Raw genomic sequence first — 26,789 nt, forward strand, 5'->3', positions numbered from 1 at the left:
CACTTGCCAGAAGCGGCCGGCGGAGGCCCCTCCCCCGCCGTCTATCCTCCCGAATATCGCCTCGGATTCACTTCTCCGCACGCCCTACCTTCCAGTAAGTGGTCGCTTCTCTGTTCAGAGAGTTGTTGCTACTCTCCTGTTCGATCTCCTGTTGAGTTCGTAGGTGTTCAGAATGGTTTGATCCGTATTCAGCTGAATTCCTGAGACCAGACGAAATCTAGGTCTCCTACTCCTCCGCCATCTTGCTCCGCCCCCCAAAAATGTTTTTTTTAAAAAGGGATTGATAAGATGTTGGTTGAAAAAGGGAAAAAGAAAAATTAAGAAAAAAAAGTTAAAAAAATTAACTTTGAAAAACTAATGAATCATGGTAAAAAAAAGCCATGAATTCTATGTGCAGTATTCCCCCAGCGCTGGAGTTCTCCCGTTCTCCTTGATCGTTAAACTTGTTCTTGGCTTGCTGGCTATTCGTGCTGATCTTCTGGGGGAGGGGCCTGGTGCCGTGGTTCCCAAATGTCTTTGCTGGAGGCGGAATTGCCCCGCCCTTGTCGGTCCGGGCTATGCAAGCCACATGCATAAATTTATAATTAAAAATATAATTAAAATTTTTCCACATCACAAATATACATAATCTTTAATAACCTGCTGGTAAACTCTTTTTTTCATGTAAATGTATTGCTATATCATCTAAATAATCATATGGCTGTGCCATGCTCAGCTGGCACTTTGGATATTTTCTACTTATTTTCCACCTGAAACAGCTCTGTAAAGAGCATGTTTGAAGCTGGGTGACTCTTTCTGACTCTTCTTGCTGCATAGAGTCTCAGCAAGAAAGAGATTATGTGCTTGAAGTTCAAGTGTTTGGGGAAAGAATGGGTGTGTTGAAGTTCTGCACCAGATAGGAACAGAAGTCATGACTGCATGGCCCAAAGGGGCGAGGGGAGAGCTGGGATTTGCAGCTCTGGAGAGGGCTGCCCAGCCCTGGTTTGTAGCAGAATGCTGCCTAATAGTCTGCAGCCTCACCAGGAAGGAGCCATGAGATTAAATACCCTGACCCTCTTCCTCCCAACTCTTGAGTTTTGCCAGTGTGTTCCATTGGCCAGATCCAGACAAGACCAGAAGATAGGAGAGCTTGACTGAGGTAGGGCAGGAAGCACAGCTTCCGGGTGCCCAGAGCCAAGGAGAAGGCTGAGAATGGGCTGGGGGCAAATGTGGGCTGTTCCAGTTCAGTCCTGCACTTGTGACTGTTAGGATATATTTTTATCCTAGTCCAGGAGAAAACCACCTGTCCCCAACACAAGAGTTGCATAATATCCCATCAGCTACTGTGCGGTGTGGGGTGATGTTGATTCAGTTATACTGGAAACTTAAAGTGTTAGCTACTCTAGTGGTCTTCATACAGGGCAATGGAGAATAAAGGGCAGGGGTGGGGCAAGAAACAGTGAAATACCATAAACATATCTACTTTGGTCCCAGCTTCTATAGTTTGGATTGTTAATCAACTTCCTTCTCTAATACCATCTTTGCCTTACCCTGCCACCACCTCAGCTACATGGATTTTATTCACTGTTGGAGGTAACCCAAACCTTCATTCCTATAGGATCTGAGTCCTTTGTGGTCATTTCTTCACTGGAGTGCCCAGGTGTCCATGGATTAGGACTGACAGAATGCAAGGAGGCACCTATGTGAATGCCCCATTTCTGGACAGTGCTCCTTGCTCCTATGAGGGAACAGCAGCCCAGCTCCCTCTAATAATTGGGACTGGTCATCCTGGATAGCAGAGGGACTCCTCTTGTCTGCTTGATGGTTATAGCATATGAGGATCCCAAAAGGCCACAGAGCGCTCTCAGCTTCCAGCATAACAGCACTTTCATTGTGTTCTCTGTTAGCTGCATTCCCTGAGCTCAAGACTGTAGAGAGAGGGAGCAAAAATTCATTAACTGGGTTACTGGGTATAATAACAAGGAGGACCCCTCCCATCTCTACCCTTTGGTTCCTGCACTCATGCTTTCCAGCAGGTATGCAGGAGATAGTGACATACATATATTGGTCATTTGTTTAAAGCATACACTGCACAATGTAGGAGGACACCCCAACTTTTCAGAGTTTGGGGTTGCAGCAGTAGGTAGTGCAGCTGAACTTTCAGCAGGCCACCCTTCTATCAAGTCCAGTGCTTCTGGGTAGTGGAGCACATGTTAAGACCAGTGGGTTCTGTTATGATGTACTTCCTTCATCAGGAATAACAGAAGGAATTCCTGTCAAAGGAACTGGGGAGGAAACCAAGGATTGGAAAGCAAAATCTGTAAGTCAATAAATGATGGGGCTGGTTGAAGCCTTGCAGGATGAAGTAGGAATTTAGATTACTGATTTGAAAGTTTTCCTCTTTTCTAATGTTAACATTTAGTGCTATAAAATTTCCTTTCAGTTCTGCTTCAACTGCATCCTATGCATTTTGATATGTTGTATTTTTATTACCATTCTGTTATCTGTATTTTAAATTTTACTTTGAGTCTTCTTCATTGACCCATGGATTATTTAGAAGTATGTTGTTTAGTTTTCATATGTTTTAGAGATTTTTCTATTGTCTTCCTGTTAACTGATTTCTGTTTTTATTCCATCATTATGGTTGGAGAACATAGTCTGTATGATTTCCATTCTGTAACACTTGTTGAGATTTGTTTTATGACCCAGAATATGGTCTCTTGGCAAATCTTCTATAAGAACTTGAAAAAGAAGTGTATTCTGTTGTTGGCTGGAATGTTCCATATATGTGAATAAAATCTTTTTGGTCCAGTGTTGCTCAGTTTTTCTATATCTTCAACAATTTTTTATATCTAGTAGTTCTATTAGATGCTGAAAGGGGGTTGTTGAAGCCCCCTACTACAAGCATGGATTTGTCTATTTTTTCTTTTAGCTCTACCAGTATTTTGCTGTTTTATTATTCCCTGTGTACACATTTAGGATCGTTATGTCTTCCCACTGAAGTGATACATTTATCATTATTTAATGACCTTATTTGTCTCTACTAATTTTCTTTGTTCTTAAATCTAACTGATATTAATATAATCACTTAGTTTTTTGTGTGTGTGTGATATATCTTTTCCTGTCATTCTACTTTCAATCTTCCCACATTGTTGACTTAGAAATGAATTTTTTGCAAATAGCATGTAGTTGGGTTATTTTTAAAATTTACTTAAATTAGGATTTAAATCTGCCACTTATTTATTTTCTGTTTCTTTCTTTGGTTTCTAGTTTTTATGTTTCTCTTTCCTTGACTTCCTTGAGCTTTTTTGGGTTTTATCTTGATTTATTTATAATATATTTGAGTATGTCTCTTTGTATAGTTTTTGTAGTGGTTGCATTGAGAGTTCAATATACATTTGTGACTTATTAGAGTTTACTGGTATTATCATTTACTGCTTTGAGTGAAGTGTGAAAACCTCATTTCTGTTGAGATTTCTTTAACCTACTCTGTTTAAATATCATTATCTTGAGTATCAGATATTATAATTTTTGTTTTAATTATAAAATATGATATATAGAACCCATGGGGAAAAGAATAGTTTGTTGTATATACATGTTTCTCTCTCTTGTTCAGATTGGGTGAATTCTATTAATCTGTCTTCAAATTCACTGATTATTTCCTCTGTCATATCCACTCTCACTGTGAGCCCATACTAAGAATTTTTTTAAAGATTTCTGTTACTTTACTTTTTAGCTCTATAATTTCCATGTGGTCCTTAAAAAAATAAGCTCTATTTCTTCATCTGATTTTATGTTTTTTTTAAATTTTTTTCAAGAGAATTTGTAATTAATTATTGGGACATTTTTATGATGGCTGCTTTAAAATCCTTTTTAGGTAATCCAACATCTGATTTATCTCAGTGTTGATGTCAATTTGATTGTCCTTTGTCATGCAAGCTGTTTTTCTTCGTTGTTGTTTTGTTTTGTTTTGTTTTTTGGTTGCTGATATAACAGGTGACTTTTGGTTGTATCCTGAACATTTTATTCATCATTTTAGGGGACTCTGAATCATACAGCAATCTTTTATTTCAGCAGGCAGTCATCCTGTTTTAAGTTTAGCCCTCAGGTTCTGGCCTGTGGTCTATGGTATTAATGACGGTTTAATTTTCAAAGAGGAGGTAGAAGGGTTTTCCCCAGGTTGGGCTGCCTGGGTTTTTCTATGTTGGAGAAGAGGAGTCTCAGGCCTGCAGGAATGAAGAGGCCTCCTGAGTGGGTGTTTGTTATAGTGGGATCCCCTTTCCGTGGGGGCCTCAGAACATTTTTTGGGCCATGTACTATGATAGGATACCTCCACCAGTGTCTCACAGCTGCCCTAGGTATCTCTTGGCAGAGAAGGGGGTTTCAGGCCTGGTGTCCAAAGGACTGAGATCCCAGGTTTGTGTTATGGTGGCATCTCTCTGTAGGATCTGCGTGCCTACCAGGTATTTCTCAGCAGGGGAGGGACAGCTTTCCTGGCCACATTTGTTGGCAGGACTTCTACTGATATTCCTTGTTAGGGGAGCCATAATCACCCGGTATTGTCAGAAGGATCCCATTCCACCCAGGGGAGGAACAAGCCCACATGGCTGCCTTCTCTTGCTATGTTGTGGGGGGGTCAGAAAATGTTGGTCCTGGGAGATGGATGATGTCCTGCTGTTGATCATTCTTCCTTATCCTAAGGTACCAAACCAGTTTGCTTTCCTATTACCACCTTTAAGAGTTCTCCTTTAGTTGTCTCTTGATTTATTTCCAGGGTTTATAGTTGTGCTTAGCAGAGATGAGCAGGTAGAAGGGGGTCTATACCATTCTGTTTGGACTAGAAGTCTCCTGAAATTGCTCATTCACTTATTTTTAATCTCTGTCATTTTGTTTTTAGTTTGTTTCCAGTAAAGAACATACATTTGGATCTAATTTTAAACTAGTCACTGTTTTGTCCTATATTTGATATATTGTTGCATTTCCTTGGTATTTCCTTGTTAAAATGCCTTTATATCTATTTTCTTTTATATCTTTATATCCTTTATATTATATCTATATATCTTATATCTATTTTCCCATGTGTTTTGAAACTATAGAGTGTATTTGTATTCTCTTAATTATTACCTTAAACATTAAAAAATAGCTAAACCTATCTTCATAATCATAAGAATAAAACAAGAATTGGCTATTTTAGGGAGTTGAGAGACATTAAGTAGATTTATTCCTCTCAGGGGGAAAGTTTAGATTTGAAAATCTTGAAGGAGACACTGTTTCCACTTTTGCCCTGTGATATTGACAAGTTAGCCTTCAAGTGCTTCTTGGATCTTTCTGGAAAAACGTTTGAGCAGCAGACGTCCTTCTGTACCGCTGCAAATGCCACTCATTTTCTTAGAATGTTTGGCAAGAACAATAACATTTGGTGTTTTCATGGCAGTGTGTTTTCCTCGTTGCACTTGAAATGAAATCCAAAACCTCAACCATAGCTTATTAAACATGAATGATCTGGCTGCAGCTACCATTCATACATTGTTTTCCATCATATGTTCACTTGTTCACTGAATCCAGACCCAATGGCCTTCTCACTAGGTGAATGTGTATTTGTACTTGTGAATTCTACCTGGGTGCTCCTCCTAAGCATGCTGCCAGCTGCCCAACAGTGCCTGGCACATAATATGCACTCAATAAACATTTGTCAAATGAATAAAGGAATGAATGGGACTCAGCAATCTGGAATATTGCTTTATGAGGATTTTACATTTATAAAATATTTATGTTTATAAATGGAACTGTGTGTCCAGAGATATAATAGTCATTCACAATAATTATCACAGGTGTTGTGTGGAGAGTCGTTCTTGGATGGATTCATCTAAGAAGACTTCTTGTGAGGATATTTTTATCAGAGTCTTAAACTGAGAAGAAAGAGAAAAAAATTGTAATCTTTAGGCAGTATTAGGAAGCTTTGGTGATTTCTTGGTTCCTAAGCAATGAATTATCCTTTTAGGCATGTTCATGCTTTGTGTCCATTTCCTTCCTTGGGTATCCAGGATGTTTGGAAAGTCTTCCTGTGCATCTAGATTTATTTGTGTCTTTGTCAGTGGGACATCTTTAGCTATGCCAAGAGTCTGTCACTGAAAATAATAATAGTGCTAATAATAAGAGGGATAAAGTCTCTAATTTGTAGGTTTCATTTAATGATTTCGTGTTAATGGTTAATAACTCATGCCAAATTCCAAACCAAACTTCACTGCAACATTCCGAGTTCTCCTTGGCTACCCATCATTTTCTTGTATATAAGTTACTTTTTGGCATAAGTTACCTTTATTCATAAGCCCTGAAGTTTATAACATAAAGGTCATATGTTTCTTATATTCTCAACTGTGTTAAGAAAAGTTAAGATCAAATGAGAAGTAAGAACGTGAATGACTGAAAGAGTGTTCATTCACTGGAAAATTAATTTTGAGGAGTTCTGGCAGAGAGCACAGTTGCCTACACCTCAGGGGCAGAGATTGACCACCAATATATATTCAGATTACAAGTTCAAAAATACCAATGGCTCATTCTTCTTGCCTTTGGGGAAAGATAACAAATATAGAAACCACCCGCTTAAAAAATAAAAATAGCAAATTAAAACAGAGGAAAACATAGCACTATTACTACCGAAAAGAGTTAATAAATTTTTTATTTAATTTTATTGCTTTAGTTTTTTTCATTAAGTATTCAATTCTCTTCTAATATATCTCTTCGATGGAATTATTTTTTAAGTTATAAATGCCTTCAATGGATCTCTGATTCAGTGAAAGAGAACAACATAAGAAGTTTATTTTTAGAGAATGAGACTGGTCTTCTAGCTTTTCTGCCAGGCACCTGAACATGAGGGTCATTTACAAACAAGATTGTTAGTGAGTTCACTGGGAAGAAACAGGCATAATTCTGGGGAAAAATGGACACATAGGTATTTTCATTTTTGGATGTTTGCAGCAAAAAGATTTATAATGAGCTCTTTATCAATTTCAATAATCTGTTTCTAACCTTACTGTGATATTCTCTAAAAATAGCGCTGTAATTTAAGTTAGAATAATTTCAACTATAATGTATTCCAAATGTTTGTGAAAATAGCTGAATGTATCAGCTGTTAAAATGTCAGAATTTTCAATATATTTTAGAGGTTTTAAAAATCAGAGTGTGTGGGTGTGTGTGTTTCGATCAGGTCAGATTTTGATGGAGATGATTTTAAAATAAGATGAGATATCATGAAAAAGGGGGAAAAAAGATAGCAGGGAAAAGTAGATCAGAGGTTATCTGTTAAAAAGACCCCAAAGAGCACATGACTTTCTATTTGACCTCTTGAATACTGGCATACTTGTGCTTCCACCTTGGTTCAATTGATGGTCATGGGACTTTTAAGCATTTCCTTTCAAATTCTGACAGGATTCAGGTTGACTAGCATCCTTCTCTCTTTATCCAGAGTTGCTGTGTGACTCATGCTGACCTCCGTCGGTTACCCCACAGAGGGCTCTAGGATGGACACTAGGTCTAGCTATGCCCCTGCCCAGATCCCTGGGTGGTGATTATGGGTGCACAGATCAATTGCAGAGGATTTGGCAGGGAGAAATAGCACATTTAATCTATTTTTAAATCTAGAAGTTAGCTGAAGGAAGAGTTTTTAACTGAGTTACATAATGAGAAAGAATATTGAATTCTAGCTGTTCTTTGGGGTATAAAACTATTAAAGTTTATTCCTCTCTCTAATTGCAACTGAAACTGTGGACAAAATACAAAAACCAAGTACCCATGGACTCTGAAAAATAAACAAAACCAGGTGGATTGTGGAAGGGAATTCATACTTGGAGAAGTGACCCTCTTGGGGTGATTTTTTTTTCTCTCTCCTAGATTTCCCTCCAGGACAGGCAGGCTTCACTCATAGCACAGCATGATGGCATAAATGCCTAGCACTCCCATAGTACCCTCATCTTTCCACCCAGAGAAGCCAGGAAAGTAGCATCTGTGGGCTAGAGAATGAGAGAATCTCAGAGGAGAGTTCCACACCCCCAGTTCCATGCATGAAAATGTACAATTCTGAACAATGCATGTGTGGTACAGACCCAAAGCAGCCTAGTGAAGGTCTAGAAAACTATTTGAGATTAGAACCATTCATACAAGTCTCTAACTCCTGTATGCTGGACAGGCATAAATCAACATAGGAAATTTTAAAGAACTCAACAGAAACTTGAACCATCTGCACAAGTTTCCAAGTGCTGAACTCAGCATATGTGAGACAGACTGAAACTATCATGGAAAATATGAATTTGAACCACTATCCATGGAAAGTGAGACAGAGATTGTGGTCTGAAATTAACTTGTAACTGAAAAAGAAAATAATCTCCAGAAGATTATAACAGGACCCAGAGTCTACATATCTTAACATTGACAATATCCAGGAGATGATGCCAAAGAACTCAACATACAAAGAATGAGGAATATGTAATTAATTCTAAAAGGAAAAAAATCAATAAATAGATCTTAATCCCAACATGATCCAGATGTTGAAATGACCAAAGAATTTTAAGTATCTATTATAACATGCTCAATGAGGTAAAGAAAAATGAATTTGAAATGAATGAAAAGATAGGAATCTTTAGGAGAGAAACAGAAATTATAGACTGTCCAGTGGAAAAAAGACAGCCTCTTCAACAAATGGGGTTGGGAAAATTGAACAGCTACATGCAGAAAAATGAAACCCGACCATTTCCTTACACCACACACAAGAATAGACTCAAAATGGTTGAAAGATCTAAATGTGAGACAGGAGTCCAAAATCCTAAAGGAGAACACAGGCAGCAACCTCTTCGACCTCAGCCTCAGCAGCTTCTTCCTAGAAACATCGCCAAAGACAAGGGAAGCAAGGGCAAAAATGAACTATTGGGACTTTATCAAGGTAAAAAGCTTTTGCACAGCAAAAGAAATAGTCAGTGAAACAGAAATTATAAAACAGAAGCAAATGCAAAGGTCAGTGCTTAAAAAATATAACACAAAAAAAACTTTATGGGTTCAATAACAAATGAATTGGAAGAGAAGGAAAGGTCAGTGAGCTGAAAATAGAACAATATATATCATCCAGTCTGAAGGGGTTGGTTAAGTGTCACATATTTATTTCATTTGCCATTTTATAAAGGAGTTCTTAGATAGTTCTATTTTGACTTTCTTTTTTCAATTAAGAAATCAGTTACTTTGAACCGAGTTAGTAGATATAATGTTCAAGTATTTTGAAGATTTTCCTTTATGTTGTCTTACACTGCATACCATGAATGTTGATATGTGGGTTAATTATATGACACTAAATATATAAATAGATAGTTGTTTATAGGTTCACATCACAGTGTGGACATAATACTGTGTATGTGTACGTATGTATATTCTCATATATAATCATCTCTATTTGATACCTAGCAGGAAGTTTTAATCTGGTTTACACCTCTGGCTTTTTTTTTCTTTTTTTTTTATTATGTTATGTTAATCAGCATACATTACATCATTAGTTTTTGATGTAGTGTTCCATGATTCATTGTTTGCATATAACACCCAGTACTCCATTCAATACATGCCCTCTTTAATACCCATCACCAGGCTAACCCATCCCCCCAACCCCCTCCCCTCTAGAACCCTCATTTGTTTGTCAGAGTCCATAGTCTCTCATGGTTGGTCTCCCCCTCCGATTTCCCCACCTTCATTTTTCCCTTCCTACTATCTTTTTTTTTTTTTTTAACATATAATGTATTATTTGTTTCAGAGGTACAGGTCTGTGATTCAACAGTCTTGCACAATTCACAGCGCTCACCATAGCACATACTGTCTCCAATGTCTATCACCCAGCCACCCCATCCCTCGCAGCTCCCACCACTCCAGCAACCCTCAGTTTGTTTCCTGAGATTAAGAATTCCTCATATTAGTGAGATCATAAGATACATGTCTTTCAATCAATAGTATAGAATGAAATAAAAGATGTGACTACATTTAATTGTGTTTTGGAAATGAAAAATTTTATTTATTTATGGATTATTATAAATCAGTGATTCTTGTCAGGTGGTCAGGGCTGATTTTGTGGCACCATTGGAACTGCTTGGAGACATTTTTGGTTGTCACACTGGGGACTGGAAGCCAGGGATGGTAAACATCCCACAATGAATAGGACAGCCCCTACAATAAAGAATGATTTAATTCCTAATACCAACACTGCTGACTAGATTTATGAACAGAGTTATCTAAATAGATTTATCCTAATGATTTTCTTGATATAATAGCAAACTTGATTGAGAATTGTAATTAAAAAAAAAAAACCAACATTTGGGTTCCACAGCTTTTAAATGAAGGCTAACCAACAGCTCTACATGTGGATAGGGAAGTTGTAAACTTGTATTTAAACATGACCAAGCTGATGTTTTCAATATTTATAGTCATTCAGCATGGTGACATCACAGTGCAAAGGCCATATTTGAGAGGTGCAAGGCAGCCATGTCATGCCCACATTTGGTTCTGTATTGGTGCTTACTTTCAGGATCCATCGTGGGCAGCAAAGCATCCCTACCCTGTCTGGGACCAAGGTGGCACCTGAGCAGGACAGCTCTTGCACTCACATCTCCTTCATCTAATCTTCTTTTCTCCCTTTCCCTGGACACAATTTTCTCAATCTGTGTAGTACTGAGAAAATAGTTATACGCTGCAGTTAAAGAGATCTTTTCTTTCTTTCTTTGACAGTTTTATTTTTTTTAAGATTTTATTTATTTATTTGAGAGAGAGAGAATGAGATAGAGAGAGCATGAAGGGGGGGGAGGGTCAGAGGGAGAAGCAGACTCCCTGCTGAGCAGGGAGCCTGATGCTGGACTCGATCCTGGGACTCCAGGATCATGACCTGAGCCGAAAGCAGTTGCTTAACCAACTGAGCCACCCAGGTGCCCTCTTTGACAGTTTTAAAAACCATGCATTTTATTTGATTCTTCTAAAACTCTGTGATGTTGAACTTCAAAATGAAATTTGAAATGCAACTTACTTGAAAGACCTTCTATATGGAGTGACATTTCATTATGTACAGTTGAATAGTGCTCCTATACACCGATCCTAAAGAGATGGCATTCCATTCGAATGTAAATTTAATATGGACAGTAACACAAATCAATGAGAAATTCCTGCCTGTGGTATTGTGCTTTCTTTTCAGAGAATCTGTGCCTATCTGATAGTAAATTATTTATAAACTGTGTATTTGAGTCTGATCCTTTATAAGACATGAGAACCTGGACCAGCCTTATGTTCACTTGTTTTCATTTTAAAGACATGTTTCTTTGAAAAAAATTGCATGTAGTCTTAGTTTTAAACTGATTCTTATCATATATCCATTTCTTCTAGGCACTGGCACATCTCCACTTAATAGAATATGTTGGAGAACAGACTGCTTTGCTAATAAAGGTACATTAAATACTGCAATAGAATGTGCTTCAGCCACTGTTAGTTTGATTTTGTGAAAAAAAATAATCTGGTAAGAATAGGTCACAAATTATGTAAAAATTATAGCAGGGAACATTTTTTATCCCGTGTAGCCTAGAGATGAAGAGATTTTTTCCAAAGAATATATAATTACAGATGCCTGCAATTTTGCTATTAGCTTTCAGTTAAAACCATCTAAGGAGAGCAATAGAGACACCAGTGTTAGTAAGTGAATGCACAGCCCCAGGGGGAGATAAGATCTGTGTAACCAGTGTGTGCTGCCACCAAGAATGGGGCTACCATTCTCCCCTCCCCAGGGGCTGGTTGGCTTGGGGGTCGCTGGGAATCACTCTCCTCAGTTTCTTGTAGACCCAGCTGAGGCTCCCAGTATTAGCCAGGAAAGCCCAGGCTGGTTCTGTTTGCACACCTGGGTTTGCCTTGGTCTTCTCTTTTGTGAAAGGAAGTACTGACATCCCTGTGAGTCCCTCATGTCTTACCATCCTCAGTGTGTGTGATTTATCAGTGCCACTATGCTCCATAGCACTGCTATTATCTGCTCCTTTCCAGATGGTCCCAGAGGATCAGCGCCTCGCCACTGCCATCATCCTGGTGGTCTGGGTTTCAGCCATTGCATCATCCTTGATTGACAACATCCCATTCACCGCAACAATGGTGAGTTGCACCATTCCTCCATGTGATAAGGACCCGACTTTCAGCCTGGACATGATCTGGGCTCACCAGAGGAAGCAGAGAATGAACCTTGTCCCTTTGCTGTGCTCATAGCTATAGAGGAAAGATGTGGCAAAGCTTGGGGCCAGCTGTACCAGGGGTGCTGAGTCCATACTGCAGGCTGGAATCCATGGGCTTGCAGCTGCGGTGGGCAGTGCAACAGTAATTAGTTGTTTCACGGTTAGCCCAACTGAGAGCTGTCGCACCTCATGGAAAAGACAATCTGTTTATTTTTTTCTTTCTTAAAGAAGATTGTAAGATACCAAAGACAGGCTGGTTGAAGACATTCATCCTTTATTCCCTGTGAATACAAAAGCTGTTCTAACTGCTCTGTGTGGCTTCACGTGCTTGGCTTGGGCAGAATTTTGAGTTCTCTGTGTGGTCCTGACTGCAGCTGAGATTGGGGGATACACATTAAAAGCCTTACTTATACAAGGATGATGAGCCCGGTTTCTGCTGTGTCTTCTGACATCACTGATAGGTGTACGGCAGAATTGTGAATCCCTGTGACAATGTAAAGGCAGGAATGGGAGCTTGCATATAGGAACCTAAGGTCCTGTCACGAACACCTGAGGTTCCAGGTGTGCTAAGCATGTGTGAACACTCCTCATGACTGTATTCTGGACAGGGTAATTTTCCCTGTTCTTGTGATGTTGAGGGCCCAACCATACTCCTGCACAACAGCCTGTGCAAGGGGGCTCCCATGACATTCATCCCCTTGTATCACATTGGGAATCACGTGGGACCCTTGGGAGTAGAGCAGAGAACCTGGCAGTGAGGAGTAGGGCAGTGCTTCTCTCTCCCACAGGACCTTAGGCTGACCTGGCACTCGATGTCACTCACTCATTGCCTGAGATTGTCTGCAGGTTGGCTCTCTAGTACCTAGCTTTTATTCTTCCATGGTCTGGGTTTGGTAATTATGAGCTAATTTTGTGGCTATTATTTTATCATGAAGTCCTGAGTGAGAGAAGTTGTACAGATGTTGTAGAATATCCTGGTTTGGGCTCAACAGGCACTATCAGAACTGTGGCTGTGATGCTGTGGTCCCACAGAAGGCCAAGGGCAGCGGCATTTCTCAAGCGGACGAAGGCAGCTGGGCCCTGGGCTTCTGAAATGCCAGGTCAGCTTGTGTGTGCCTTCCATTCTCAGATGAGGTAGTCTCCAGAAGACCCAGCATGTGTGAAACCAGGAAACCACACAGTGCGGCCACAGCCAAACCCTGATCTGCCCTTAGGGCTCTGCATGTTCATGAAGCTGCTACACCCTGCCTCCTGGGGAAGCTTCTAGGTTTCAGGACCCATATGCTCTCTGGGAGTGGATGAGAGCATACCTATTGTTAGAAATTTAAGCTCCTGGGGGGCGGAGCAAGATGGCAGAGGAGTAGGAGACCTGGATTTTGTCTGGTCTCAGGAATTCAGCTGAATGGGGATCAAACCATTCTGAACACCTATGAACTCAACAGGAGATCGAAGAGGAGAGTAGCAACAACTCTCTGAACAGAGAAGCGACCACTTACTGGAAGGTAGGATGTGCGGAGAAGTGAATCCGAGGCGATATTTGGGAGGATACACAGTGGGGGAGGGGGCCTCCGTCGACCGCTTCTGGCAAGTGATAGAGCTGCGGAGCACAAAATTGGAACTTTTAGAAGTCGGCTCTGCTGAGGGACTTCACTCCCGTGGCTAAGCAGGGGGTGGAACCCTCGCGGGACAGTGTGGTCTCAGGACCCTCGGGGTCACAGAAAAACCGGGGGTGCCTGAATGCAGCAGAGCTCCAGGTATTGGAGTGGGGAAGCCAGCTGCAGAGATGGAGCCGAGGCGCGGGCTCTCAGCTCGGGGTTGCCATAAATTGTGATCCGCGGCCCAGTTGGGCCACTGCTCCTCCAGCAGGGACCCAACAAGCAGCAGAGCTGGGGAGACTCCCCTTCCTTCCCCGGGAGGAGCGGCGCGGGAGCGCACTGCAGGGATCTGCTGGGTTTGGACACTCCACACGGGGTCGGGTGCCAGAGATAGAAATGCTCAGTCACAGGCCGGGTGAGCATAGAGTGCGGCCAGAGACCAGGGAGATGGGAGTGACTGCTTTTCTCTGGCGGCGCACTGAGGAGCGGGGCCCCAAGTTCTCGGCTCCTCCGGGTGGAGATTGGGAGGCCACCATTTTCACCCTGGTCCTCCAAAGCTGTACTGAGAGCTTGCAGGGAACAAAAGCTCCTGAGAGCAAACCCAAGAAGCTTGCTTAGCCTCGACCAACAAGGGCGGGGCAATTCCGCCTCCGGCAAAGACATTTGGGAACCACAGCAACAGGCCACTCCCCCAGAACATCAGCACGAACAGCCAGCAAGCCAAGACCAAATTTACCGATCAAGGAGAATGGGAGAACTCCAGCGCTAGGGGAATACTGCACATAGAATTCATGGCTTTTTTTTTTACCATGATTCATCAGTTTTTCAAAGTCAATTTTTAACTGTTTTTTCTTTAATTTTTCTTTTTCCATTTTTCAAACAACATCTTATCAATCCCTTTTTTAAAATAAACATTTTTTATTTTTCATTTTTAGAGTCATATTTGATCCCTTCATAGTAGTTACCCTTATTTTTGGCATATATATATAAATTGTTCTCTCTTTAAAATTTTAAGATACAGTTTCTTCTAACAGATCAAAATATACCCTAAATCACTAGTGTATGGCTTTGTTCTAGGCTCCTGCCTGATCACATTCTCCCCCTTTTTTTTAAAAATTTTCTTCTTTCTTTTTTCAAACAACTTCTTATCTTATCAATTCCTTTTATAAAATCTTTTATAATTTTCATCTTTACAGTCATCTTCCATTCCTTCATTGTATCAACCCTTATTTTGTACATGGATAAGTCTTTCTTCCTTTAAAATTTTAGGAGGCACTTTTTTCTAACAGACCAAAATACGCCCAAAATCTAGTGTGTGGCACTGATCTCTGCACTACCCTGATCATATTTGATCATATTCTGTTTTTTTTGTATTGTTCTGTTTTTGTTTTTATCTTTTTCTTTCTGTTTTCTTTTTCTTTATCTTTCTTTTTTCTTTCTTCCCCATTCTTTCCCCCTGGTTTCAGGTCTTTTCTGATTTGTATAGAGTATATTTGCTGGGGACGTTGTTAACCTGTTAGCATTTTGTTCTCTCATTCATCTATTCTCCTCTGGACAAAATGACAAGACGAAAAAAATCACCTCAGCAAAAAGAACAAGAGGTAGTACTGTCTGCCAGGGACCTACTCAATACAGACATTAGTACGATGTCGGACCTAGAGTTCAGAATCATGACTTTAAAGATACGAGCCGGGCTTGGAAAAAGCGTGGAAGTTATTAGAGAAACCCTTTCTGGAGAAATAAAAGTACTAAAATCTAACCAAGTCGAAATCAAAAAGGCTATTAATGAGGTGCAATCAAAAATTGGTGCACTAACAGCTAGGATAAATGAGGCAGAAGAGAGAATCAGCGATATAGAAGACCAAATGATGGAAAATAAAGAGGCTGAGAAAAAGAGAGATAAACAACTACTAGATCACGAGGGCAGAATTCGAGAGATAAGTGATACGATAAGACAAAACAACATTAGAATAATTGGGATCGCAGAAGAAGAAGAGAGAGAGGGGCAGAAGGTATATTGAGCAAATAATAGCAGAGAACTTCCCTAATGTGAGGAAGGAAACAGGCATCAAAATCCAGGAGGCACAGAGAACCCTTCTCAAAATCAATAAAAATAGGTCAACACCCCGACATCTAATAGTAAAACTTACGAGTCTCAGAGACAAAGAGAAAATCCTGAAAGCAGCTCGGGAGAAGAGATATGTAACCTACAATGGTAGAAACATTAGATTGGCAACAAACCTATCCACAGTGACCTGGCAGGCCAGAGAGGACTGGCATGATATCTTCAGAGCACTAAACGAGAAAAATATGCAGCCAAGAATACTATATCCAGCTAGGCTGTCATTGAAAATAGAAGGAGAGATAAAAAGTTTCCAGGACAAACAAAAACCAAAGGAATTTGCAAACACGAAACCAGCCCTCCAAGAAATATTGAGAGGGGTCCTCAAAGCAAAGAGACAGCCTAAAAGCAGCATAGATCAGAAAGGAACACAAACAATATACAATAACAGTCACCTACAGGCAATACAATACCACTAAATTCATACCTTTCAATAGTTACCCTGAATGTAAATGAGTGAAATGCCCCAATCAAAAGACACAGGCTATCAGATTGGATTAAAAAACAAGACCCATTAATATGCTGTCTGCAGGAGACTCATTTTAGACCCAAAGACACCCCCAGATTGAAAGTGAGGGGCTGGAAACCATTTACCATGCTAATGGACACCAAAAGAAAGCTGGGGTGGCAATCCTTATATCAGACAAATTAGATTTTAAAACAAAGACTGTAATAAGAGATGAAGAAGGACACTATATCCTACTTAAAGGGTCTATCCAACAAGAAGATCTAACAATTGTAAATATCTAGGCCCCTAACATGGGAGCAGCCACTTTTATAAGGCAAATAATAACAAAAGCGAAGAAACACATTGACAACAATACAATAATAGTGGGGGACTTGAACACCCCCCTCACTGAAATGGACAGATCATCTAAGCAAAAGATCAACAAGGAAATAAAGACTTTAAATGACACACTGGACCAAATGGAATTCACAGATATATTCAAAACATTCCATCCCAAAGCAACGGAATACACATTCTTCTCTAGTGCCCATGGAACATTCTCCAGAATTGATCCCATCCTAGGTCACAAATCACGTCTCAACCGGTACCAAAAGATTGGGATTATTCCCTGCATATTTTCAGACCACAATGCTTTGAAACTAGCACTCAATCACAAGAGGAAAGTCAGAAAGAACTCAAATACATGGAGGCTAAAGAGCATCCTACAAAGGAATGAATGGGTCAATCAGGAAATTAAAGAAGAATTTAAAAAATTCATGGAAACCAATGAAAATGAAAACACAACTGTTCAAAATCTTTGGGATACAGCAAAGGCAGTCCTGAGAGGAAAGCATATAGCAATACAAGCCTTTCTCAAGAAACAAGAAAGGTCTCAAATACACAACCTAAGCCTACATCTAAAGGAGCTGGAGAAAGAACAGCAAATAAAGCCTAAACCCAGCAGGAGAAGACAAATAATAAAGATCAGAGCAGAAATCAATGAACTAGAAACCAAAAGAACAGTAGAACAGATCGACGAAACTAGGAGCTGGTTCTTTGAAAGAATTAACAAGATTGATAAACCCCTGACCAGACTTATCAAAAAGAAAAGAGAAATGACCCAAATCAACAAAATCATGAATGAAAGAGGAGAGATCACAACCAACACCAAAGAAATACAAACAATTATAAGAACATATTATGAGCAACTCTATGCCAGCAAATTAGATAACCTGGAAGAAATGGGTGCATTCCTAGAGATGTATCGACTACCGAAATTGAACCAGGAAGAAATAGAAAACCTGAACAGACCTATAACCACTAAGGAAATTGAAACAGTCATCAAAAATCTCCCAACAAACAAAAGCCCAGGGCCAGATGGCTTCCTGGAGGAATTCTATCGAACATTTAAAGAAGAATTAATACCTATTCTCCTGAAACTGTTCGAAAAAATAGAAATGGAAGGAAAACTTCCAAACTCATTTTATGAGGCCAGCATTACCTTGATCCCCAAACCAGACAAAGACCCCATCAAAAAGTAGAACTACGGACCAATATCCTTGATGAACACGGAAGCAAAAATTCTCACCAAAATACTAGCCAATAGGATCCAACAGTCCATTAATAGGATTATTCACCATGACCAAGTGGGATTTAGCCCTGGACTGCAAGGTTGGTTCAACATCCACAAATCAATCAACGTGATACAATACATTAACAAAAGAAAGAACAAGAATCATAGGATCCTCTCAATAGATGCAGAAAAAGCATTTGACAAAGTACAGCATCCTTTCTTGATCAAAACTCTTCAGAGTATAGGGATAGAGGGTACACACATCAATATCATAAAAGCCATCTATGAAAAACCTACAGCGAATATCATTCTCAATGGGGAAAAGCTGAGAGCTTTTCCCCTAAGGTCAGGAACGCGGCAGGGATGTCCACTCTCACCACTGCTATTCAACATAGTATTAGAAGTCCTAGCCACAGCAATCAGACAACAAAAAGAAATCAAAGGCATCCAAATCGGCAAAGAGGAAGTCAAACTCTCACTCTTTGCAGATGATATGATACTGTACGTGAAAAACCCAAAAGACTCCACCCCAAAACTGCTAGAACTCAAACAGGAATTCAGTAAAGTAGCAGTATATAAAATCAGAAATGGACCCTCAACTCTATGGTCAACTCAGCTTTGACAAAGCAGGAAAGAATGTCCAATGGATAAAAGACAGTCTCTTCAACAAACGGTGTTGGGAAAATTGGACAGCCACATGCAGAAGAATGAAACTGGACCATTTCCTTACACCACACACAAAAATAGACCCCAAATGGTTGAAAGACCTAAACTTGAGACAGGAGTCCATCAAAATCCTAAAGGAGAACACAGGCAGCAACCTCTTCGACCTCAGCCGCAGGAACTTCTTCTGAGAAACATCACCAAAGGCAAGGGAAGCAAGGGCAAAAATGAACTCCTGGGAGTTCATCAAGATAAAAAGCTTTTGCACAGCAAAAGAAACAGTCCACAAAACCAAAAAACAACTGACAGAATGGGAGAACATATTTGGAAATGACCTATCAGATAAAGGGCTAGTATCCAAAATCTATAAAAAACTTATCAAACTCAACACCCAAAGAACAAATAATCCAATCAAGAAATGGGCAGAAGACATGAACAGACATTTTTCCAAAGAAGACGTCCAAATGGCCAACAGACACATGAAAAAGTGCTCAACATCGCTCGGCATCAAGGAAATCCAAATCAAAACCTCAGTGAGATACCACCTCACACCAGTCAGAATGGCTAAAATTAACAAGTCAGGAAACGACCGATGTTGGTGGGGATGTGGAGAAAGGGGAATCCTCCTGTACTGTTGGTGGGAATGCAAGCTGGTGTAACCCCTCTGGAAAACAGTATGGAGGTTCCTCAAACAGTTGAAAATAGAGCTACCATACGATCCAGCAATTGCACTACTGGGTATTTACCACAAAGATACAAATGTAGGGATCTGAAGGGGTACATGCACCACAATGTTTATAGCAGCAATGTCCACAATAGCCAAACTGTGGAAAGAGCCAAGATGTTCATCGACAGATGAATGGATAAAGAAGGGTGGTGTATATACCCAATGGAATATTATGCAGCCATCAAAAGGAATGAGATCTTTCCATTTGCAACGATGTGGATGGAATTGGAGGGTGTTATGCTTAGTGAAATAGGTCAATTATAGAAAGACAGGTATCATATGGCCTCACTGATATGAGGAATTTTTAATCTCAGGAAACAAACTGAGGTTTGCTGGAGTGGTGGGGGGTGGGAGGGATGGGGTGGCTGGGTGATAGACACTGGGGAGGGTATGTGCTATGGTGAGCGCTGTGAATTGTGCAAGACTGTTGAATCACAGATCTGTACTTCTGAAACAAATAATGCAACATATTTTAAGAAAAAAGAAAAAGAAGAAGATAGTAGGAGGTTAAGAATGAAGGAGAGTAAGTCAGATGGGGAGACGAACCATGAAAGTCGATGGGCTCTGTAAAACAAACTGGGGTCCTAGAGGCGAGGAGGGTTGGGGGATGGATTAGCCTGGTGATGGGTATTAAAGGGGGCACATTCTGCGTGGAGCACTGGGTGTTATGCACAAACAATGAATCATGGAACAGTATATCAAAAACTAATTATGTAATGTATGGTGATTAACAGAATAAAAAAAAAGAAATTTAAACGCCTCCATTTTCTAAAAATATGACACTTTCGATGTTTTCATTTCAACAATTAATTTTGTTACCTAAAATTTAAATTAAATAATCAAGAGAATTACGGAAGGTAGCATAACAAATATCTGTATGCTCACAACCCAAAATGAGGAAATTCAAACATTCATTCTCTTTGTCTCGGGTTTTCGTGTTTGTTTTATTTTTAAAAAATAAAACATAGATCAACGTGACATTCTCTGTTCCATCCCTTAACCTCCAGGATCATGTCCATCCTTCCCTGTACTGAGAGGACTACCCCCATGAATCTGGGGCACATCCATTCATTTGATGGCCCACTATGGAAGGGACCAAGGGAAAGATCTTGGTTACGTGAATCAACATGGACACACACCAAATGCTGAGAGACCAAGGATACAGCTATTGCATAAATTGGCAGGCAGCTTTCTAAAACTGCCAAATCAGTTCTGTGACTCAGCAGGTTGGCGGGTGGTGTCCACAGTGGCTGCATCAGAGGAGAACATGGAGAGCCACCCAGGTTTTCACCTTAGACTGGAGGGCCCAAACAGATCTGAAGCCACCTTAGTCTGGAGGACCCTAAGAGGTCTGGCTGGTGGGTGGAATTTTATGTTGGTGACATTCCCATATTCTCAGCTTTGCTGTTTTCCTGGGGGCTGAACAAGAAGACCCAAGAAAATTTTGTGGAAATACTGTCAGGTCAATAACAGGGGTAGAGATAGGTTTGCCTGCCTGTGACCATCAGATATGCAGTGAACACACTGGAGCTGCAACCCAGGTCCCTGCTACCCAGTGTGCAGAGGACACCCTGTTTCAGCCCAACTTCATTCTGCTGTGAGAACACGCTCTGGCCAAAGTCATCCTCCAGGTCAACATGACACATGTCTGTGGAGATTTTAACATGTGTGGAAACTTCATTAAAAAGGGTCAGAAAGCTGACAGATGCATTCAGCATTTCCAATGACTAGGAATGCTGGCAGACGTGCTGGTAGGGAGACCGAGGCTGTGCCTGACAAGGTTGTGAGGCATCTACTCAAAGTTCCTTTAGAAAATTATGAGCATGATTCCATTATTCCAAGGCCGTGAGTTGGAGAGACAAAACAAAGCCCATCTCTTCCTGGGTGGTGTCTTCTCTCTGGAGTGTGTCTTTAGGTTGGGGGGGCATTCCTCCAGTAGTCATACTATTAACCATGAGCTGAGAGCAGCAGGTAGGAAGCACTATTGACATTTATTCATGGCATTTCTCTTCTTCCAGTGGTCAGAGAAGAACACCAAATAATTCAGGAAATGCAAAAGACTTAAATTCTAACTGGCAGGATCATGCTATTGAATTTTTGCTTATTTCACAGTATCCAGAGTCGAAAGAACTAGATCGTAGATGGGCTTATCTCTCTAATTTGGCTGGATGGGGCTTCAGTGAAAATTACAACATGAGCACAGCCAAGCTTTGGAAGAGCACCCCAGGGCTTTTTTGGGATTAGATTTGCTCCTTTAAATTTTCCTTATTCCTTGGGCTCTCCCCTTCATTTTGACTTTTGCTAATCTTTAATGGTAATACTATTAAACAATTATATACATATAATTGTTATATATATAATATATAATAATATATATTTAATATATAATACTGTTAAACAATTATAAACATTATTAGGTCAACTTAATATTGATATTCCATCATTGTTTAGGGCAACCAGAATAGACATGGAGCCTCTGAAGCAGGAAGCTTGAAGCCCTCTCTCTCCTCTTAACTCTGTGTCATTGTTAATTCCTCACTTGCTTGGGGCAGAGTGGGGCCCAAAGGGCTGAGGCCGTGGGAGGCACTGGGGGTTTTTGATGGTGGCTCTCCATCAATTAGTTTGGAAATATTTCCTTTTTGTTTTGTCTTTAATTTTTAATTAATTAGTTAATTAATTTTTAAGTAGGCTCCATACCCAGCATGGAGCCCAGTGTGGGGTTCGAACTTATGACCATGAAAAGCAAAACCTGAGCCTAGATCAAGAGTCATACACTTAACTGACTGAGCCACTCAGGAGCCCCTTTAATTTTTATTTTTTTAATTGAAGAATAGTTAACATACGTTATGTTAGTTTATACAATATAATGATTCAACAATTCTATACATTACTCAGTGTTCATAGCTTTGAGTGTATTCTTTTCTTTTTTTTTTTTTTAGTATAGTTGATGCACAATGTTACATTAGTTTCGGGTGTACAACATAGAGATTTGACAAGTTTACACATTATGCTGTGTTCACCACAAGTGTAACTACCATCTGTCCCAATACATTCCTATTATTATATCATAACCGTATCCTTTATGCTGTGCCTTTTATTTCATTGACTTATTCATTCCATAACTGAAAGCCAGTATCTCCCATTCCCTTTCACCCATTCTGCCCAACCCCCTACCCTGCTCCCCTCCGGCAACCATCAATTTCTTCTCTGTATTTTATAAATACATTTTATAAATGTATTTTATAAATTTTATAAATACAGACCTAAAGTCTGATTCTGCTTTTTGTCTGTTTATTCATTTGTTGTTGTTGTTTTAGATTCCATTTACCATTTATGAGTGAAACCATATGGTATTTGTCTTTCTCAGCCTTAACAAATATTTCCATACATGGTAAACCCATTAACATCTGTGCCTCACCTTCCTTACCCTTCCTGTCTACAGCTGATAAGGAGATGTGGGAGCCACACATGAACTCAGACCTGCTTTTGTAGGCACCTTCTTAGGTCTCCCCAGTACATTGTACTAGAGACTGTATTGGAAACCTGCAATACATTGCTAATGACTGAGAATTCCCTGACAACCTTTCTCCCTTTAAACCTTATCTTTTCAGCCTCTTTTGCTTGAGCAGGAAGAATTCTCAGGCTATTTTCAAGTTAAAATGTGATTATTCTTGTCCTGGATGATGAATTCAAAGGATGGTAATTTATGCACATAATTTTGTGGGTTTTCTCTGACTTCTTGGATCCTCATCATTATCTGTATTATCATTCAGCCTTGGTGAAAGTCTGTTTTTCATGGCTTATTCTCATGTACCTTCTTCCTTTAGGTATTTGTAGTATAGTATCCTCCCAGCTAGCTGCCCTGCAGGAGGTGCTAGGGCAGAGGGCAACTGCTGTAACCCCTGACAAAGAAAAATGCTCTTGCAGGGTATTAAGTCAGAAGCATTTCACATTTGCTTTTGTTGTTTACATAATCTCATTTTGTTTTCATTCATCTTCTCTTAAAACATCCAGGATCAAAATAATGTGGAGGGTCGAACCTGGTCCAGCAGATTGCAGTTGGGTTTAATAACATGAGCATTTGTAGCAATTAACAGTTCAGGTTCTGGAGAAGGTGGGTCTGGACTTGGTACAAGCTGAGAACGCACTGGATTAGAGAAAAAGAAACAATAGCAGCAGGGAGATGCTGTTTTCCCCATTAGGTTGGTGGAGCTCCTGCAGTTGGATCACTGTGGTACTGGCAGGCTGTCAGGTTGGAAGTCAGCCCCTTGGGACAGTGCACAACTTCTTTGGGAAGGGCTTCCCCCTTCCCAAAGAGAATGGGCTCTGAGGGGCCCTGCAGTGCCTAGGCTGAGGGTCCTTCACCTTCTATGACCTGAGGACTGACCTCTACACTGCCGGATCCTAGCTCCATGGCACTCCATAAAAAAAAAGTCACACATTTGGGGCATCAATAGCCTCAGAGAAGGTTGATCACAGCATGTCCCAGAGACATAGGAAAACAAACAATAAATTGTAAGAACACTCAGGGAGGTTTTAAGCATTGAACAAAAAATACTTTCTGGAACTAAAACCCATAACTTTAAAAAAAAGTTGAATAATGAATTGAAGAAAAGTCAGTGTTAGGCCTGAGTTAGTGGGTTTGAAGCCAAGTGAAAGAGCTAACTAAAAGTACAGAGAAAAAGTACAAAGGAACAGAATCATGAAAAAAGATGAGATTTGGTGAGACCCAGGAGACCAAGCATGGCATGATAGGAGCAATGATAGGAGTTCCAGGAAGAAGGAAAGGAATGCATTGGATTGACAATGAGCAGCCCCTCCATCTCAAGTGGAGTCTGGGTGGCAGCAGCTTTGGAGCATGTACAAATGCATGCCTTAGCTACCCAGACCTGCCAAGTCAGAACCTGCACCTGGACAAGATGCTGGGTGACCACCTGCACATGTGCTGGGCTGGGCCAAGTCTCCATCCGGGGGTGTTCCCCTACCATTATCAATATGCCTGCCACTGCAGAACTACAATCCCACCCTCTCCACTCTCAGGAGCCCCTATGAAGATGCAAGCTGTCCTTAGTATTTGCCTGGGGGCACATATTAAATTTCACACAAAAAGAATCTGACCAGGAGTAGGTAATTCCTCATAGGCCCAAGCACTTTCCCATCTATCAGAGATGGCTGGGACAAGTCTCTAGGTTGAGTGTCCAAATTTAATGTCTCACCTGGGGACAGATGGCAGGCATCAGCAGCAAAATGACAACCAGCAAGAGTGCTAGCTGGGGATAAGTGAACACTGACCCCAGTGGTGGTGGGTTTAAGGAAGGCAGGTGATAGGGAGGGTAGGTGTGGTGGATTAGAGGAAGAGCAGGTGTGCTGGGCCCAGGGAGAGCAGGTGTGGTGGGTGCAGGAAGGGCAGGTTGTGGGCATAGAGGGCAGGGTGCACTGGGTCAGAGGGAGGGCAATACCTGTCTGGCTGTGATGCATCTTCTCCCTGCGGGGAAGTAGGCTTGATGTATGAACTTATTTGATTTTTCAAAAAAAAAAAAAAAAGCAGGTATCACTATTTTTCTATGAAAAATTCTCAACTCTCAAATGTTGATAATAAATTCAAATTTCAAAACTGACCCTGCTGGCTTCTGCACTTTACATTCTCTTTCACAGAACAGACTCTCCTCTTGGTACTCACTGTGAGGTTATACTGGGTTGTCCTAGGACAGCTGTCCACCTGAAAAGTGCTGTGCCTGTCCCTTTGGCATTGCCTTGTGCCCCAGAGCAGCCACTTGCCCTGAGAACAACTGCTGCTTCCTGCTATTGCCTACCTGGGCCACCTCAGCCCCTCTCTGGGCATCTCCTGCCTCGTGTCTCTTTCATTCTTATAAGGGACAGCCTGGCCAGCCTCCCTTTAATTGTTAATTCTCCTGCACTCAGTCAGGAGCCATCTCTCCCAGGGTCCTGGATCAGATGCCCATTGTAGGGGTTAGAGGTCAGGCAGCAAGACATGTGTCCTCCTGCTCAGATATCTGAAAAAGAGCTTTATATGTATTTTTAGATGAAATAATACTACAGTATTTAAATATAAGTGTATAGATTTAAAAGAATGATGGAATGCTTTTGTTTAATAATGTCAATATATGCTAGCAATTACATTCTTGGTAACTACTTTAAATTAGGATGACAAATTTTACATATTAACTTAAAATGTATGAGCTAGCCACATTTTTTTTTCAGGATTCCTTGGGGGCATAGCTGAAGTGACTAGCCCAGAGGTGGGCACTCAGCTGGTCTTCTTGTACAGTGCTGTGTGCTGGACTGATGCAAGTAACGTTTCATGGGGTGATGGCTGTCCTAGGGTGACCTTGTAGCAATATCAAGAAAAGAAGTTGTTTTGTGCAGACCCAAAGCCAAACCAGCAATCTCAGGGGAACACAAAGGGTCTGGGCTCGGCACACCAGGCGGTGTGTGTAGCCCTGGCGGGCATCCCAATGGGCCTTGATGTAGGCAGCAGTCCAACCTTACCTGTGTTCCTCCCTGTTTTGGGGATCACTTGGGGTTCAGCTGGGATCAGTCCAAGCAGAGCCTTTCCCTACACCTGTATGATTTTCAACATCCACAGGGCCATGATCCAGGATCCACTCCTTAGTCTCTTTCCATGGGCCCTCCATTGTCTAGGACATCCATTGTCTAGGACTGAAAGCAGCTCACTTTGATGATGTATGGAAGATCTGGAAATTGATTTCCTTAATACTACCCACGTGCTTTAGCTCCCTTAAAGTCTTTGTGTACCCCCAAGAAGAAATGTAACCCAGTTCTGGACCCTGCTCTAGAGTTGTTGCTGATATCTTTGTGACCCAAGTCAACAGCCCTTCCAGCTGACCAACCTTCCTTTACACTCTTTCCTCTGTAAACACCTATCTATCATTACTGTTATTAAGATTATCTCTGTGTATTAATCCCCAACTCCCTTGCCTCTATTTGGTTTCACAGTCTTCCTTTGGCAAAGTACCACCTATTGCCAGGTGAAGCCTGTCCCCTGCCTCCCCACCCCACATGCACAGACAATGGAGCCTAGCAGCAAGCACCTGCGTTGCCATCTTGCTTCCCAGCCATAGCACTTCCCTCACTGTTGCCTGCCACACAACTTCTCCTTGGGCCTCATCCTCCCAAGACTCTTGACAGCTTCTGCACACCTCTTCTCTCTTTGAGCCTCCAGTGCCCTTCCCTTCCTTCCTAGCAGTTGATAACCTTGCTTCCCCTTTGTGACAAGATAAAGGCAGTCATTGTGGGAGGTTCACAAGCAGTGACTATTGTGGCTGCCTGGGGCATCCTACCTTCCTTCCAGTTATATGGAGGGGATTCCTATTCTCAGGGGAGGCCAGCCCCTCCACCTGGCACCAAAGCCACAGTTCTTTCCTGCATAATTTTATTTTTCACTCTCCACTACATCATTCTTATCAAGATCTAAAC

The 26,789-nt window shown here is 40.9% G+C and overlaps 1 protein-coding gene across 1 annotated transcript in view; it reads left to right on the forward strand.

Annotated features, from left to right (window-relative positions):
- OCA2 (OCA2 melanosomal transmembrane protein) overlaps positions 1 to 26,789 on the forward strand; it is a 480,811-nt gene that overhangs the window by 256,871 nt on the left and 197,151 nt on the right. The window contains exons 20-21 of the mRNA XM_073887392.1: positions 11,377 to 11,436; positions 12,022 to 12,126. Of these exons, the coding sequence (XP_073743493.1) occupies positions 11,377 to 11,436; positions 12,022 to 12,126 (165 nt within the window). The remainder of the gene's footprint in view (positions 1 to 11,376; positions 11,437 to 12,021; positions 12,127 to 26,789) is intronic.

This window comes from Callorhinus ursinus, unplaced genomic scaffold (genome assembly GCF_003265705.2).
Source record: "Callorhinus ursinus isolate GAN/ISIS: 27379988/994484 unplaced genomic scaffold, GSC_fseal_2.0 scaffold78, whole genome shotgun sequence".
In the NCBI taxonomy this organism is placed as follows: domain Eukaryota; kingdom Metazoa; phylum Chordata; class Mammalia; order Carnivora; family Otariidae; genus Callorhinus; species Callorhinus ursinus.